At 40.5% G+C, this 18,475-nt stretch overlaps 1 protein-coding gene and 1 pseudogene across 3 annotated transcripts in view; both read right to left on the minus strand.

Moving 5' to 3' along the window:
- Positions 1 to 427: 427 nt before the first annotated feature.
- Positions 428 to 5,666, minus strand: LOC123725146 (SIN3-HDAC complex-associated factor-like; annotated as a pseudogene). The gene is made up of 6 exons (XR_006757538.1): positions 5,460 to 5,666; positions 4,109 to 4,253; positions 3,630 to 3,729; positions 3,409 to 3,523; positions 3,064 to 3,208; positions 428 to 2,918 (listed from the first exon to the last, which is right to left on the minus strand). The product of XR_006757538.1 is annotated as an SIN3-HDAC complex-associated factor-like (transcript).
- Positions 5,667 to 6,043: 377 nt separating this feature from the next.
- LOC106562359 (DENN domain-containing protein 5A) overlaps positions 6,044 to 18,475 on the minus strand; it is a 60,752-nt gene continuing 48,320 nt past the window's right edge. For both annotated transcript variants that reach the window (XM_045689282.1, XM_045689281.1), the window contains 9 exons: positions 14,901 to 15,029; positions 14,251 to 14,372; positions 13,739 to 13,884; positions 13,513 to 13,631; positions 13,224 to 13,405; positions 12,775 to 12,857; positions 12,421 to 12,544; positions 12,133 to 12,301; positions 6,044 to 7,609 (listed from right to left, as the gene is read on the minus strand). In XM_045689282.1, the coding sequence (XP_045545238.1) occupies positions 7,426 to 7,609; positions 12,133 to 12,301; positions 12,421 to 12,544; positions 12,775 to 12,857; positions 13,224 to 13,405; positions 13,513 to 13,631; positions 13,739 to 13,884; positions 14,251 to 14,372; positions 14,901 to 15,029 (1,258 nt within the window). In that variant the 3' untranslated portion in view covers positions 6,044 to 7,425. The remainder of the gene's footprint in view (positions 7,610 to 12,132; positions 12,302 to 12,420; positions 12,545 to 12,774; positions 12,858 to 13,223; positions 13,406 to 13,512; positions 13,632 to 13,738; positions 13,885 to 14,250; positions 14,373 to 14,900; positions 15,030 to 18,475) is intronic.

The raw sequence follows: 18,475 nt of genomic DNA on the forward strand, positions 1-18,475 counted from the left end.
AAATTACATGCTTAGAGCTTACTATTGGTTGATTCTGATACTTCCTTAATGGGAAACTCGTGATCATCCTTATACAACGAGTTAGCAAGTCTTACATTTCCGAGATTCCGACCTGAGATGAACGGGACATTGACGAGGCAATCGACATTGGAACATGGATTTATGCCGCATTCCAGTCGTCGGAATATCGGGACGTCTGAGTTAAAATGAAAGTAAATTACCTAAAAGTACGGTCGACGAAATTAAAATACTGTAGTTGAGCTATTATACTGAACTAGTGAAAAAAGGTGGCCAAGTGCAACTCATAAAATGCATTATTCATTGATTTAATTTAAACCAACCCTCTCTCCAATCTCTACGATGATTAAACAACGTTACGGTTTGAGTACCATCTAGCGGTTGAAATGAGATCACGCAGGCCCAAAAATGATATTTTATGTTTTATTACAAGACAGAACTAATGTAGTTGTTGAGATACAGAATAAAAATATAGACAAAAACTAAATCGAAAGAAGTGCACAAAATGAAAATGACTGGAAGGTCCTAACGGTTCAATTAACAGCATCAGTTTTACAAATGGATTTGAAATAAATAAATATTAAATGACATTACAGATTGAATTTCATGATGTAAAAGGAATGTTCATTCTTATAAGGCACACATGATCAAATGTGCCATGCAAACGCCAATAAAATAGGCATTTCCCTATATACAAAAACAGTTTATAATTTCTATCTTGATAAAAGGAAGCAGCAGCTCTCCTTTTAATGACATTTAAGAATCACAGAAAGATTTAACTCAACTAACCCGCCACACAAAAGTAACTGTTTTGAAAACCAAGGTTATACAGCATATTGACACAAACCATTCTACTGTGATGAAGTTCAGTTACAGCAAATAAATAACTTTGCACAACAGGACACCCTGTCTACTAGCCAGGTGCCAGATCTGTTTGTGCTCTTGCAAACTCCATTAATATCATTGTCAAGCCATACAATGTTTGGCATGACAATGAGTAACAAGATGTTGGCATGACAGAACTGACAGACTGGCACTCAGGCTACCTGTCTGCATGTCTGACAACAAACTGATAATAACTCATGCCACTTACTGCAAAACGGTGCATTATTTAACAGAGGTACACATCTGATTGGTTTGACTCGACCACTGACCAGAAACGTATGTTGTCGCTTGAGGCAAAACCTAATTATAATTATGAAATATCAATTTTAAAAAATGAAACGCTGAAAAAACAATTTTGCTACGAGGCGGAGATGGACTTACAAACATTGCTCCTTTAACATTTTGGTAATTTCTCACATTCAAAATGTCTGCATAGTCTCAGCTTTGATTTGCTTCTGTAAAATAAAATACACGTTCAATAACAGAATAACAAGATGCCAACAAACACAGAACATGAGTAGTGTAAGTATTGCTTTGGCCTTCAACTCATCTCATAGGACAAAGATATGGGTGGTATTCAGCAGACACAAAACTGTGTTACTGCTAGAAGTTGTCCAACACAGCATAGCTAATTTTCATAATTGGTTGTAAAAGCTTTGCTGCATTGTGCCTTACCGAACACAACCCCCCTGAAGTGTTGTAACAAACTTGGGGATTAGGCTAGCCACTTACTGGCCAATGAATAAGTTACAAGTGATGCCATAAAAGAATGCCTCAATCTAAATATTTCCACATCTATACACAGTTAGTGGTTTAAAAGATGCATTGTCAATCCTGTAATTTAAAATAGTTCTCATAGCCAAAACACAAACAAGTGTATATACAAGAACACTTCAACATATGGTTATAAAAATGTGCATTTTCAGCTCATGGAAGACTACAAATAAATAACTGCTGGTTTTCATTCCAAGACAAAGATGAGTTCTGCATGCTTGGTCGAACTCAATCTATCGTGATTCACTTGCATGAAATTGCTGGAAAAGCAATGGATAAGCTCATGGTACGGAGTGTTTACACATCTGACAATGTACAATACTACTCAGTGCTTGCCAAACCATGCATGTGTGGGAAAGAGTGTGAAAACACATGCATGTATACATTTAAAAAGGCCATTCATACTGTATAAATTCACTGAAGACCCCTAAACTCTCATAGCCCATAACCCTTTATATATTAAGACGCTATAAATCAAATCTGCTTGAGTGTCAGGGGAACACAAGTATAAGAAAACACTTAAAATGTTCATTCCATCAATGCAAACAAGCTGGTTTTAGAAATCTAGCTGGTGGAGTCTTGCATATCAGCACAAGAATACTTCATTGCCAATTAGACAGCTGTAAAAATAAAATAAAAAACATGTCTGTATGCTGGCAAAAAGAACATATATATATATACACACAAATGCTGGTAACCGTAACACAGAAAATAAGCTTTAAACGTTGCAAACCAAATTAATCAGACCTGAATAGTGTGCCCTTCAAGGACAAATAGAATTCTGCCTCATCCTATAAATAGTACAACTAATGCATTTATAAAAACATTTTTTTTGGTTCTTTTTAGTTTTCTTTAAAAAAAAACAGACAAGAAAATGAATTATATGTTAAAAAAAATAACAAATTCACATATCAAAGCAAAAATAGGAAAATCCTTTAGCCATCTAAATGCACAGTGAACTAATAGGGAATGGTTTTGGGGTGTAGTCTGCCACTGGAGACAACTTGTAGGGTGCCATGGTCACCCCAAGAGGGTGCTCAAGAGCCATCACCAGTCCTCTTTCAGGGCCTCTGGTAGCGGGAGAGGCAGGGGGGTGAATGGTGGGAAGGGGAAGGTGCGTGTCCTGCATGGGAACCAACTTCTCCTGCTTCTTGGAGCTGCAGCACGGCTTGAAGAGACGTGGGTCAATCATCACCTCACCAAAACGCCCTTTGTATACTATCCCACAGCATACCTTTTGCCTACAGGGAAGAGGATGAAGTATCCATTCAATAGTTTGTCCAAAAAGCAAATAATTTTTGCAGAATTGTTCCAGATAAATTACAGTACTAAATGAAATTTAGATTTTCCAGACAGACTTCAATTTCATATACTTCATTGAGATACCTTTTCCAGTAAGAACGGTCCAGGAAGGAAAAGACAGAAGGAGTGGGGCGCCTCTGTTTGGACTCAATGTCTGAGCCGTCATCTGACTCGTAGCTGGGGGACTGGGATGGAGACATGCTTGAGGTCGTGCTGTGGGCATCCGAGTCTGAAAGGACAAACAGGACCATTTGTGGCGGCATTCTCCCATGGTAAATGTTTGAGGCAACATCTGCATGTCTACCTGGATACTCCAAGTAGGGCCTAGTGACTAAAATGAAACAAAGACTTACACAGTAAAACTCAGTGGTTTAAAAATGTTGAATGTGTAGATATTCTATAATTTTGTTGATTTAACAAGTGACCTACTTTGTCTTTTGAATTTGTGAAGCCTCTTCAGTTTGCTTTTCTTCTTCCCATCACTGTTCTTCATCTTCTTGGGTTTGGTTAGTTTGAAGCCAGGCCCAGCTCTTGCATCCACAACCTAATGTCATATAATACATGTCAATCACTCAACTTCCACACAGCATCAATTACATGAAAAATTAAAGTGAATCCTCATTGAACTAAAATAAAAAGATGGTGCATACATGGTTCCAGTTCTTCTTAGAGCCCTTTGGCAATTTTTTCCATCTTTTTACTAACAGCACACAGGCATTGCAGATGTCTCCCACACGATCCTCTGACAACCTTGATAAATAATCAAGGAAATGAAAACAAAAACACCTCAAATAAATCAGTAAACGTCTTTACATAAGACAGAACCTTAACTTATATATGAAATCATATCCTGAAGCACTGCAAAGTTAACATCGTTGTTCTTCAGACAGCAAAAAAACTAAATCAGTCCTAGACTAGTTACTAATATCTTCCCAACTCAATCTGTTGACCATCACTTGTTTAACCTTTTATGGCATACAATCACTGGGACAAAAACTGGTGCAAAATCTGCATTAACATTAATTACAATATACAATACAGAAATAAAAGTGTATAGTGTTTAATACTCAATAAAAAGGAAGTATTTAATGAATGCAATGTTAAAACGTTATTAAGACTTAAAGCATACCCAAAACATAGCCTGAAGGTTTCTTCATATCTGCTGCTGTCAGTAAAGCGTGAACTGGAGGACTTGGTCTTGCAAATGCAACATCCTTCATGGCTGCGATATATTTTAGACTTGTGAAAACCAAACATGATGATCAATGGGAAACCTACAGAGAAAGAACAAACCGATTACCAAAAGGAAGCCATCCATTGAATGCAGAGTGGTAATAGCACTGTAACGTTACTGCTGTAAAGCTTTCCCCTGATGGAAAGGGGCGGGTCACCACATGTGGTCAAAACATTGGGTTAGTTCCATTTAGAAGCCTTATTCTACAATTTCAGCTATCTACGATAGCTTGTCTCAGCGCGAAGTTCACCTATTTCAACTACACAAAATTAGCTATACGAAGCACCCCCCCCCCCCAAAAAAAAGCAACCTTGCAAGCTACTATACCGATTGACGACAATCACTTAGCCATCGGTGTTAACTTATATCTAGCTAGACGTTACTATGCACACACAATTAACGTTATAGGCAACGACTCCCATCTCGCTTTTTTGTTTTCTGACTGGAGGAGACTATTTTTAAACAAAGCTCGCGGGACAGGAACCAAAATATGAAATTGGTTGAATGTTTTTTTTAGCACAGACTCACAACTAAATATAGCCAACTTTTGCAAGCTAGCTATTCAATTTAATAGATTACAATACACCAAGGGTACATTGCCACTTGCAAGCAATCCACCAAAATAGAATGGCAGCATCTGGCAACAGCTAGTAATGACGCCATCGCTAGCCAACTTGGCTACTACAAATACTCGACAAATTAGAAGTGGGTCGTTGGTAATAAATTAACTATGCTTTTCTTATTGCAATTTTGATCGTTTATCTGTGTTTAGAACTCATATGTTTTTGTCGGGAAAGTGATTCTCAGTTACTTGGGGAATCCGAAACAAAAAGCGGGGAAGGAAAACTCCTTCCAGTGAAGAAACAAAAAGCGGACGAACAGGCATTAAAAAAAATACGGCACAAAAAAGTGAATTGAGCAACACATGGCTTGTTTTATCATTTCAAATGAAATTGTTGTTGTAAGATTTAACACGCACAATAATTTATATCGTTTCCTTCCCTTTAAATTCAAACGTTCGTCCGCTGAGAGCGCCAAATAGCAATCTGACTATTGTTGTTAGCTAGCCTGCTAACGTTAGCTAGCTACCACGCCACGCTCCACATCCATGCTCTCCCATTGTTACAATGACCCCCTTGCAGATATAGTTCGCACGCGACAGACTAAAATTAAATGTAAGATCTGTAAAACATTAGTATTTACGTTAATTTCTAAATGCAAATGGGGTAAATAACAGTGGACTTACCGAACAAAAACTTTGAATCTTCGCCGTTGTCTTTTTACACACTGCGCATGCCTTACTACTACTGCTGCATACAGCTGGGTATTAGAATAGCATTAGCATAAAAAAAACATGAAAATAAAGCGTCCCATCCTAGAAACACCATATTAGGAGTGTAACATGTTCACTTGAACAGAAGTTCAACCAATTGGAGCACACTGTGCATGGTATTTAACAATATAGGATTCTGGGAGTAGTAGTGAGTATGGATATGATTTCCGTCTAATCCTATGTATTCAACACCTCACTAGACTCCATGTCCCAGCAAGCATCGTATCAGCAACGTATGAATGGACAAGAAAAAAAAAGTATTTGAAATGGCGCGAATGAGTTTGTTTACATTTTAAAACCAGCATTTGTTGTTGTTACAAGTGTTGTTATCAGTGTTTGATTTCTCTGCTTGGTAAAGTTATATTATTTTTGCTCTACAGTTCATATGGGAAATATATGGGGGCATTTACAATACCATCAATAACCATATAGCCATTTAGTGACACCATTCCAGTCAGTTATAATCCTTCAATAAAAATACAATAAACATATCCATATTACTGCATTTCTGTAATTTTATTCTTTATTTATTTTTTACACTGTACACATTTCCTCACTTAGTAAACACTACATTATACGGCTATGTCAAATGTACAACAGTATTGAAAAACAAAAATATATCTCCCAAGATGCTCATGTCGATTGTACATGGAATAGTACAACCAACACAATCCAGACATTGGCACAGGAAAGACATCCTTCACACCTACTTCTATCAAACTGCCATTGTTATTCATCATCATATGCTGCACAGTAAGAAAAATGGAGGACCAATGATTCTCATCTAGATCTTGGGTTAATTTTTGTTGTGTGATGTGGATTATATTGCATAGCAGAAACGCCAACAGTTCAGAGGAGAATCGTTTGCTCTATTTTGAATCTGGCCTTTTATAGCAACCATATGTACCACTCATTATTAATTTAACTGGCAATCAGCTCATACAATTCTCACTACTGAACAGACATGTTGTAAACCTGCCAGGAATGGGCAGAACAGGTGAGGAATAATGAGAAGTTGTTGGAAAGAAGGATGCACTGGTTAGAGGTATTTACACGAAGGCTGTCATTTTATAAATGACTCACTTTCTACCAAGCCATGGTTATGATGAGTACTGTACTGTTGAAGAGTTGTCTGTCAAGTGTGAAGCATTGACATGGCCGTATAGTGATACTTCTCCAACTGAATACATATTGTGCATCACTAGCATACACACCATTATCTTATTCAGGAGCCTCTTCTTAGGCCAAGTTATCCATATAAAATAGTTGCATCCTACGGTACTTCCAGGGGGATTGATCCAAACTTACACACTGTCATATTGATGTAGGTGAATCAGTTTCCCACCCTACACAAACATCTATACCATGTCATATTCATACTTATAAAGCATACTTCTACATCATTTGCTTCAAGCTCTGCATTATGACAGTTAGAATTAGAACAGAGCAAGCAACTTGACAGACATATCAAAATAATACTGTTCTTCTCCGAAAATATATTATCAGTTTTTGTTCCTTGTTTTCCTTTTTAGAATATAGCCATTGTCAGCAGTTCACAATAACAATGAAAATATTTAGCTTTCAATAAAGTAGTATACAACAGGTGGGTTATCTTCTTCAATAAAGTGAAAGTCATGGATCGTAATAGAAAACATATTCTTAACGTCTAACAGCAACATTGTTGAGGATAAAAATAACAACACATTTTGAAAGGCTCATTGCACTTAATATATGGCAAATGTAACAGTAGCTTTAATATAAGCCAGAAATCGTCCCTTAATTGTTCATGTCTCTTTCTGCATAAAAAGGTTTAATTGTTCTTTAGTGGTCCCTAACAGTCTTCCTTAGTCAGGTCCAATTGGTGTGAACGAAAGAGGGCCTAGATACCGATCCCTTTGACAAGTGAAGCTTCTAGGGTAATGTTGAACTCCTGCAAAGTCTGTAGCACTCTGATCAGAGAATTTACCAATGAGCGGTCCTTTATCAGTGCTGTGTCTTCGTACATTTGCACTGTGATTGGACAGTCTGCGAGGAGAGCGATCCAGTGGTGTAACAAATGGTCCCTAGGAAGAGCAGAGAGAAACAGGAAGTTTACCAGACTGACTTCAGGGAACTTTTTTAGTAAATCCTCATACCTGCTAAAAGACAGGATAGGAAGGGCTCAAGCTTGGTTATGACTGAGGTATTATTTACATTGCATTTAGGCATGTCTGGTCTCGCTATGTGCCACTTAAAAAGATTTTTGACAAAGAACAAAGAGAAGGTATTTCATTAAAGTGGCAGGTGCATTTGAGCTACCAAGCCCTGTTCTGCCACAAAGGGTTGAGAGAGAAAGAGGAAGTCTGAGGTGTCATAACTAGTAGGATATATACTGTATGTTTTGAACTAGTGTGTGGAAGCTTAAAGTGGGATTATAAACTGGGTGGTTCAAGCCCTGAATGCTGATTGGCTGACAGCAGTGTTATATCAGACCGTATACAACGGGTATGACAGAACATTTATTTTAACTGCTCTAATTACGTCGGTAACCAGTTTATAATATCAATAAGGCACCTCGGGAGTTTGTGGTATATGGCCAATATACCATGGCTAAGAGATGTATCCCAAGTGGCAAAGCGGTCTAAGGCACTGCATCTCAGTGCAAGAGGTGTCACTATAGTCCCTGGTTCACATCTGGCTGTGATTGGGAGTCCTATAGAGCAGCGCCCAATTGGCCCAGAGTTATCTGGGGGTAGGCCGTCATTGTAAATAAGAGTTTGTTCTTAACTGACTTGCATAGTTAAATGAAATATCTGGGTGCTTTGCGATGTGCATAAAAACAGCCCTTAGCTGTGGTATATTGGCCATATGCCTTATTGCTTAATAACTATACAACCATAAAAAATAATTGTATTTCTATGTATACAACCTCCACAAATACACACATACAATGCCCAACAGGATAGGCAGACACAGTGTGAGGGAGAATAACTGAAGCAGGAGGTGGGGAGGGATGACCCTAACACTACAAAAGAGGACAAAGCCACCCACTGTTAATTTACCTTTATTTAACTAGCCAAGTCAGTTAAGAACAAATTCGTATTTACAATGACAGCCTAGGAACAGTGGGTGACTTGTTCAGGGGCAGAACAACAGATTTTTACCTTGTCAGCTCGGGGATTCAATCTAGCAACCTTTCATTTACTGGCCCAACACTCTAACCACTAAGCTACCTGCCGTTATCACAGTGATAAATGCTGTGCTGCTATTAGGGTTGCACATTTTGGGGAATATTCAGAGGTGGAAACTTTCCGTGGGAATTAACGGGAATATATGGGAATTAACGGGAATATATGCAAATTAATATTAATACCATTTAAATTTAGATGTTTTTTTGCATTGGATATATTTACCATATCATATGGAGACAGAAACATAAACCTTGACCTTATCATAAGTAGACATAATTGAAAATGATTAAATCATTCCAATAGAAATAAAAAAAACTATTTAGTTACGAATTGAAATTGAATTAAATGACTTGACTCTTCACATGGGATGATTTTACTGAACAACAAAAGAAAGGGATTATTGAATGATCCCCAATAATCCATCGCATCTCCCAAAAACGTTTTCAACATACATCAGTAAAATGATAGTCTAGAAACCAAAGCTTTGGTTGTCTTCCTCTCAGGCTTCCATGTCTTCTCCCTGGACCTCCTTAATGTCCACCTCTTGAACATCAGACTCTGAGGCCTCATCTTCACTGTCACTTTCCAACCTTGTTGAGCATGGCTCGTTGTCAGGCTCAAAAAGCCTCAAATTTGCCCGGATGGCCACCAATTTTTCAACCGTTGTATTGGTCAGCCTGTTGTGTGCTTTAGTGTGAGTGTTCCCAAACAAGGATCAGTTGCGCTCTGAGGCAGCTGATGTTGGTGGGATTTGGAGGATGATGGAGGCAACAGGGGAAAGAGCCTCAGATCCACAAAGTCCCTTCCACCAGGTGGCTGATGAGATATGTTGGCACGACTGCCATATTGCATCTCCATCCCAAAGCTGTTGCTTGGAAGTGTACATCGCCAGACTGCCAAGAACCTTGCCCTCATCCAGGTCAAGGTGGCGAGACACGGTAGTGATGACACCATAGGCCTTGTTGATCTCTGCACCAGACAGTATGGGCTTCAGGTAGAAGTCTTCACGCTTTTTGATGTATTTCAGAACTGCAGTTTCCTCTGCTTGGAGCAACAGTGAAGTGGGCAGGGCAGTACGGATTTCTTCTCTTACATCTGCAAGCAGAGTCTGAACATGATGGGGCTATCCATATCGGCAGACTGTGATATGGCCATTTCCAGGAGACCGTCAAACATGATGACAACACCCCCCAAACGGGTGTTGCTGGGTAGCTTCAATGTGGTGCTCTAATTCTTCTCACTTTGCTTGGTGAGGTAGATTTCTGCTATAACTTGATGACTCTCTTGTAGAGTATCTATTGTTTTCAGTGCCATGATGTCCATGAGGAGCAGATTCAACGCATGAGCAGCACAGCCAATGGGTGTGATGTGAGGGTAGGACTCCTCCACTTTAGACCAAGCAGCCTTCATATTCGCAGCATTGTCTGTCACCAGTGCAAATACCTTCTGTGGTCCAAGGTAATTGAAGACTGCCTTCAGCTCATCTGCAATGTAGAGACCAGTGTGTCTGTTGTCCCTTGTGTCTGTGCTCTTGTAGAATACTGGTTGAGGGGCGGAGATGATGTAGTTAATTATTCCCTGCCCACGAACATTCGACCACCCATAAGAGATGATTGCAATACAGTCTGCTTTCTCTATGATTTGCTTGACCTTCACTTGAACTCTGTTGAACTCTGCGTCCAGCAAATGAGTAGATAAAGCATGTCTGGTTGGAGGTGTGTATGCTGGGCGAAGAACATTCAGAAATCTCTTCCAATACACATTACCTGTGAGCATCAGAGGTGAACCAGTTGCATACACAGCTCGAGCAAGACATTCATCAGCATTTCTCTGACTATGTTCCTCCATTGAGTCAAAAGAAATTCTGATTCCAGGAGGACCATGAGCTGTTGCTATCAATAAGGTGTCTGATTCATCATTTTCACCTCAAATAGAAGTAGAGAGACTTTTGTCAGAGGTTCTGTGTTGTGAGCGCTGAGGGAACTTTATGCACTTGGCCAGATGATTCTGCATCTTTGTTGCATTCTTCCCATTTGATTTGGCCTCAGTATTTGCAAATGTACACAGCTTTTGCTTCCACATTAGCTGCAGTGAAATGTCTCCATACATCAGTGGCATTTTCCTGTAAAGATTAGAAAAAATGAGTAAAAAACAAATAAAATTCCATGTACAGATAAATAGTTAAGCAGTTTGATTAAACAACTCCTTTGTAAGATAGATTAAAAAAAAAAGAAACATGTATGGAAACAGGTGAAATAACACTCCTCAGTTAGCAGGCTCAAGCAAGCTAAAACCCACATGGTAGCAAAAACTAACTAGCAGAAATTCTTAACAGGTTAGAAATGATTTAAACACACTTTGCTGTAAGCTGCTATTTACTAGTTAACCAAAAATTATGTATGTCATATAAAATATATTCACCCCACCCAGTATTGTAATCAAAACTTACCAGATAGCATGTAGTCCTTGGCTCAGACAGTGTAGTAGTGTGGACTCAATAGCATCTCATTAGTGTGCAAGATCATGAGAATCAGCTGTACATGTGTTGGAAGAGTGCACTGCACATGTGATGGAAGAACGCACTGTGCATGCAGAGGGTTGCAATTCCATTGAATTGGGGATAGTTTAACCAAAATATGCTACAAGACCTAGAATTGCCTTATGTGTATCCCACAAAAAAGGTTCACTGTTATAAGCTAACTTTTTAAAATGAATTTAAGCAAAATTTCCCAAATTCCAGGGCTTAACTTCCCATGGAAAATTTCCGGAAATTTCCCGGAAAGTTTCCGACCCTTTACAACCCTAGCTGCTATTCGAGAGATAATGAAAACACCTCTCTTTCAGTTGAATTGAAGATGTCTTGTAAAACATCTCAAACTGTCACGAATGCTAGGAGTGGTGGTAGGAGTCAGGTGCAGAGAGCAGAGGTAAGAAAAAATGAGATTTATTTTTCTCTGGTACGACAACGATCGACGCCAACACAACAGGCGTGTGAACTAAGTGACCAACCCATACACAACGGGCACACAGTCCGGAAAGAAAATAAATCAGGCAGATCGCCAGCACATCTAAAATAAGCACACTGACGTAAAATAATCCCGCACAAACCTGGGCGGGCTAAACAGGCTTAAATAACCACAAATCAAGATACACAAATAAGGAACAGGTGCAAACAATAAGACATACCAACAGAAAAGGAAAAAGGGATCAGCGGTGGCTAGTAGGCCGGCGACGACGACCGCCGAGTGCCGCCCGAGCAGGCAGGGGAGCCACCTTCGGTGGGATTCGTGACACAAACAATCTAATTTTCCCTTTTGACCAGGACATTTAGTGCTGTACAATGAATTCCCATTCAAATGTTCCTGATGATAGCTGTTGTTCTGAGTGTGTTTGTGAGGCAACAGAGGATATATTACCTGGCACCCAGACACACCAGCATCTGGAACTTCCCATCCTTGCCTATGTTCCTAGATGTGCTGTTGATGGCCCGCATGAAGCGGCAGAAGTGGTGTACTCTGGTTTGCCAGTTCTCATCTGGAGTCACCTCCCTCTGCTCAGCACTCTCAAAGTACACTTGTGACTTTTCTATAAGGAGAAATCACAGAAAAAAGACACTGATAAGAGCAACCTCATCCATTAGCATGGCACGGACGATACTGTATACTGTATATTCAGGTGTAATGGTCGTGTTTTGGAGGCTTTACCTAAGAAATCCCAGATGAAGACATTCTTAAAGAGGCGTGGGGACTTGAAGCCATGCTGGAACACCTGCTCTAAAGCCCAGACTAGACCATACTCCCCACACAGCAGAAGGGTCAGACTGCCCCTCTATAGAAAAACAGACAGGGAAAGAAAAAGAGTGACTAATGTTGTCTCTTTTCAAAGTACCCTGGTCCAACATATCAGTTGTGGCCATATGAAACTGTTCATTTGGAACACGTGAGAGAAACTATGATCAGTGTTGCCTGCAGTGTACAGACAGTGTACAGGTTGAGGACCCACTGTCTCCTTCACTGTGATGAATAATAGACAATGTGGTGGGGGGTTGTGTCTCTCACCTCCTTCTCTGGCTTGTGGAAGTGCTTCACTATCCCATTGATGGACTCTCCCACTCCCTCTTGGATCTGACCAGTGTTCAACTCTGGATGATGGGAAAGAGTAAGAAAAAAATCAGTCCATGCCAGCAGACACAAGACCCTCAAAAGTGATCTAAAGGCATGGACACACCAGTAGCGTTCGCCAGCCGAGAGTACTAAGCACCTCTTAACAGTGTGCCGGCCATAATTTGCAAACCGAGTGCAAACCGATTCTACATGTAGAATCGCGCAGAATCTTTTTTAGTCAAACGTCCACCAGAGACCAGAGGGTGGTCCCTAAAACACACCACGGTGAAAAAACTGCAGACAAACGGGAGATCAACATTTGGTGCTGTGTGTGTAGTCCCTTGGTGAAGATTATTGGTTATTATTGATGAAGATTTTTGCAGTGTATTTGAATGGTCACTCACTTGGTTTGCTGTTTGGTGAGATGGTGACGAACCTCCTCATCATCCCAGGGGACTGCTGCATGGGGGGCGTACGACACATTCTGTCCTCGTTCTCTGAGTTTGGTGTCACTAGCTCTCCCACCAGGACCCTCTCCAGACTGCCATCGTCCACCCCCTTCCCCAGCCACCGGCCACACGGGAACCTACGCACACACACAACAATATAACAGTTAGCCAAAGCTTCAACAGGGTCTTTCTTGTGAGTAGATGCTATTAGCATAAGGCAGCTGCTACCAAATATTTCACTCACTTGTAAGCATGACCTGTGATCTCATTCCGGACCATAACATACTCCACAAGCCACTTGGCGTAAAGACCTGAGTTATCATGGCCCATCTGCACTGTGGTCAGCTTGCCCAGGTTCTGGCACTGTGACAGCGAGAGAAGGCAAAAGGGCAAAAGTCATGTTAAGGTGAATATATATTGATATTATTATCATAATACCAGGAATATTCAATCTTGAGGGGAGCACCAACCTCAAAGGTGATCTCCTGAGTGTGCTTGGGGACCTGGAGCACCCCGGTCTCAGCCAGCTCCCCAGACACACACACCCAGGGGTTGGCTGTGAACATGGAGCCTCCTAGTTTCTTACTGGGAATCACCAGCACATGGTATGGGATCACTGTGGGACAGAGAAGAGAGGGAAACCTGAAATCACTTAGTCAAGTACAATATGGTAGCAGGTAGCCTAGTGGTTAGAGCATTGGGCCAGTAACCCGAAAGGTTGCTAGATTGAATCCCCGAGCTGACAACGTAAAAATCTTTCATTCTACCCCTGAACATGGCAGTTAACCCACTGTTCCTAGGCCGTCATTGTAAATAATAATTTGTTCTTAACTGACTTGCCTAGTTAAATAAAATGGTCACAAGAAGAGCTACCTCTGTCTTCAATGTATTTCCCAGTATACATCTCAAATCCAGGAAAATGGTTTAGCCAGGAAATAAGTCTAATTCATCTATTACTCTAATCTAATTTGCTGGCACTCACTGATGGTGGTGAAGACATTGGTGAAACAGAAGTAGTCTACAGCGTTGAAGGAGAGGAGGTGGTACAGGAACTGCTCTTTCTCATCGTCACAGCGCAGAAAAGCATAACGCTTGTATAGTTTCCTGCAAAAGAAACAAAAGCAACAAAAACATTCACTAAAACAAATCAGTTTAGCATTTCATATGATGTAATGATTATAGATCGAACAATAACAGTCTGAAGCCTAAAAGGCTGAATCAATAGCTGATGAATGTGTTTTCCTTGGGAAACAACTGGAGAATGGTAATGGAATGGTCACAATGCAATACCTCCATAATGAATCAGCCTGAACGTGACCCACTTCACCACCATCTCATCAATTATTAAAAAAAACATTGTAAATGTTTAATAGGTGATTGTACTATGACGTTTGGATCTGTCAAAAGAGCTCATATATTATACATGCATAGTTTTCAGACATCAGGTTGATTCATGTGTATGAGACTGAGTGGGACATTCCAATATAAATTAGTGAGGATTTATGAGGAGACTTACTTAAAGGGAATGGGATATTATTCCAATTACTGAAGCAGAGGCTCTGACAAAAATTACACATTTTGTGTTTAGCTTGATTTGCCAGTTGTATACTAGGTCCTTGTTGTTTTGCTCACTTTGTAAGTTCATGGTCAGACAGCAGCTTTTTGAGGTGCCTGGACAGCAGTTTCTTCTCCATGGAGAGCCTCACCCAGGCCCTGGCCTTGCCCACGTCTGTCTTGATCTCCCCAATGTTCTGGATGTGTCTACGGAGGATACAGTACACAGCAGAGGTCAGAGGAGAAAAACACACACGAATGCACATATACACACATATACAAACAGTCATCCTTTCAGAGATGGTCTATAATGTTGTAGCATGTTTTGCATCCTTTGGCCAAGGTGAGCACAAAACCACAAACCTAATATATGATAAGATGCAAGAGCAGTGACAGTCCCTCTGAACAAGGTGATAGACCTCTGCTGTATGTTGTTTTCACCACGGTTCTAGATTGCAGAGCATGCAGGGCTGAGAGGGGGTAGCCAGCCCAGCCAGGAAGAAGCCTTGGCCAGCCCCAGACTCCCTGGTGTTTAAGCCAGCCTCCTGTCATCGCTCCCTGCCACTATCATGCCCTCTGTGTCCAGACACATTCCCTTCCACTCCACCTCTGCCAGTAAGCACTGCACTGTCTGCGCTATAAGTGCTCCCCATGCACCCCCCCTCTCTCATCCCTCCTTTCCCTCCCCCTCTCCCCTCACTCTCACGAATTAACCCAATTTCCTCCACTCCACTCTGTTCCCCATGGCAACAGAGCAAAATATCAACATTCACAATGCAGATTGTTATTGCATGAATGGTATTGTAAGACAAACAAATGTTATCTGCAATCTGCAGACTAACTACAGGAATCCACCTGTAGAAGAGGAATTAGATAAATGTCAAATAATAAAGAGCACAGCAAGGTAAATATGAAATGTTGACATGTAGAATGAAGCTACCTGGTGAACCTTTATTGTCCATTTAAAGTAAAGATACCCAAATATAAATATTTATCAATTAAAATGTGCTCGTATATCAATGTGACAACGCACAAATGAAAAAGCACCAATGGAAAATTCTGGATCCTTGGAAAGAAGACATGACATGTTTGTCTGTGCAGACGTGTGATCAGAGTAAACTTCTACAACAGACTACAGCACAGCCATGGGTAGGCCGCCATTGTAAATAAGAATTTGTTCTTAACTGACTTGCCTAGTTAAATGAAGGTGAAATAAATAAAAAAATAAAAATAAACAGCTACCTGAGCCAGACCCCCCTCTCCCTGGCTTGGTCTGCAGGGGGTCTGCAGGGGAATTAGGCTGGAAGTAACATGCTATCACACAGATCAGCCCAGCTCTCTTTACCACCTCCTTCACACCACACCAGGAATGACGTTCTGTATGACTCAACACCACTGGCTGTGGTGCACTGTAGACATGACAGTGGTCTGACTACCTTAACACACAATGCATCCCATAAACTATCGCCAACTTCAGGATTCCTCTCAGCCTGGCTGAGCACTACCGTGGCTAAAAGTGTCTGCTAAATGAACTAGTGTGGATAAAAGTGTCTGCTAAATGAACAAGTGTGGTACTGTTTCAGAACAGAGACCCACCTGTTTTGAGCCCCACCTATATATATATATATTCTTCCTAGGTTTTGGCCTTTCTAGGGAGTTTTTCCTAGCCACCGTGCTTCTACACCTGCATTGCTTGCTGGTTTGGGGTTTTAGACTGGGTTTCTGTACAGCACTTTGACATCAGCTGATGTAAGAAGGGCTTTATAAATACATTTGATTGAGTGTATCAAGAATATTAATGACAATGATTTGGTAAAACACCAGTGTTTTCTGAAAGTTCTGCCTCCGTCATTGCAGTGGCTTTTCAACTCTTCACATCTTGATGGTTCTAGATAGACATTCTAGATTTAGGAGAATTCTGCAAAAGTATAATCAGTTTGTTTACTGTCCTGCTGTTTGGGGTTTTAGGCTGGGTTTCTGTACAGCACTTTGAGATATCGGCTGATGTAAGAAGGGCTATATAAATACATTTGATTTGATTTGATGATATATACACAGTACAAGTCAAAAGTTTGGACACACCTACTCATTCAAGGGTTTTTCAGAATTCTTCCTATTTTTTACATTGTAGAATAATAGTAAAGACAAAACTATGACATTTTGCCTTTATTTAACCAGGCAAGTCAGTTAAGAACAAATTGTTATTTTCAATGACAGCCTAGGAACAGTGGGTTAACTGCCTTGTTCAGGGGTAGAACGACAGATTTTTACCTTGTCAGCTAGGGGATTCAATCTTGGAACATTCCGGTTACTAGTCCAGCGCTCTAACCACTAGGCTACCTGCCTCCCCAAATAACACATATGGAATCATGTAGTAAACAAAGAAGTGTTAAACAAATCAAAATGTATTTTAGATTTTAGATTCTTCAAAGTAGCCTTGATGAAAGCTTGGCACACTCTTGGCATTCTCTCAACCAGCTTCAGCTGGAATGCTTTTCAACAGTCTTGAAGGAGTTCACACATATGCTGAGCACTTGTTGGCTGCTTTTCCTTCATTCTGCGGTCCAAGTCATCCCAAACCATCTCAACTGGATTGAGGTCGGGTGATTGTGGAGGCCAGGTCATCTGATGCAGCACTCCTTCTTGGTCAAATAGCCATTACAAATCAAATCTTATTGGTCACCTACACATGGTTAGCAGATGTTAATGCGAGTGTAGAGAAATGCTTGTGCGTCTAATTCCGACCGTGCAGTAATATCTAACAAGTAATCTAACAATTTCACAACAACTACCTTATACACACAAGTGTAAAGGAATGAATAAGAATATGTACATATAAATACATGGATGAGCGATGGCCGTGCGGTATAGGCAAGATGCAGTAGACGGTATAGAATACAGTATACTGTCACGTCCTGACCAGCAGAGGGAGTAGTTTAGTATTTTTGGTCAGGACGTGGCAGAAGTACTGTGTTGTATGTGTTTTTCTGGTATTTCTGTTTCTATGTTGGTCTGTGTGGCTCCCGATCAGGGACAGCTGGTTATCGTTGTTCCTGATTGGGAGTCATATATTAGGTGTGTGTTTGTCACCTGGTTTTTGTGGGTTGTTTTATTTTACACTGATAAAGGATCTGTATAGCCTGTAAAACTGTTACTAGTCTTTATTGGTTTCCCGTGTTCACTTTATGCAAATATAATTAAAGATGAGCATACATATCCCGGCTGCGATTTGGTCTATTCAACACGGCTACATTTGTGACATATACACATATGAGATGAGTAATGTAGGTTATGTAAACATTATATAAAGTGGCATTGTTTAAAGTGACTAGTGATACATTTATTACATCCAATTTTTTATTATTAAAGTGGCTAGAGATTTGAGTCAGTATGTTGGCAGCAGCCACTCAATGTTAGTGATGGCTGTTTAACAGTCTGATGGCCTTGAGATAGAAGCTGTTTTTCAGTCTCTTGGTCCCAGCTTTGATGCACCTGTACTGACCTCGCCTTCTGGATGGTAGTGGGGTGAACAGGTAGTGGTTCGGGTGGTTGTTGCCCTTGATGATCTTTTTGGCCTTCCTGTGACATCGGGTGGTGTAGGTGTCCTGGAGGGCAGGTAGTTTGCCCCCGGTGATGGGTTGTGCAGACCTCAC

Source organism: Salmo salar, chromosome ssa11, assembly GCF_905237065.1.
Source record: "Salmo salar chromosome ssa11, Ssal_v3.1, whole genome shotgun sequence".
In the NCBI taxonomy this organism is placed as follows: Eukaryota; Metazoa; Chordata; class Actinopteri; order Salmoniformes; family Salmonidae; genus Salmo; species Salmo salar.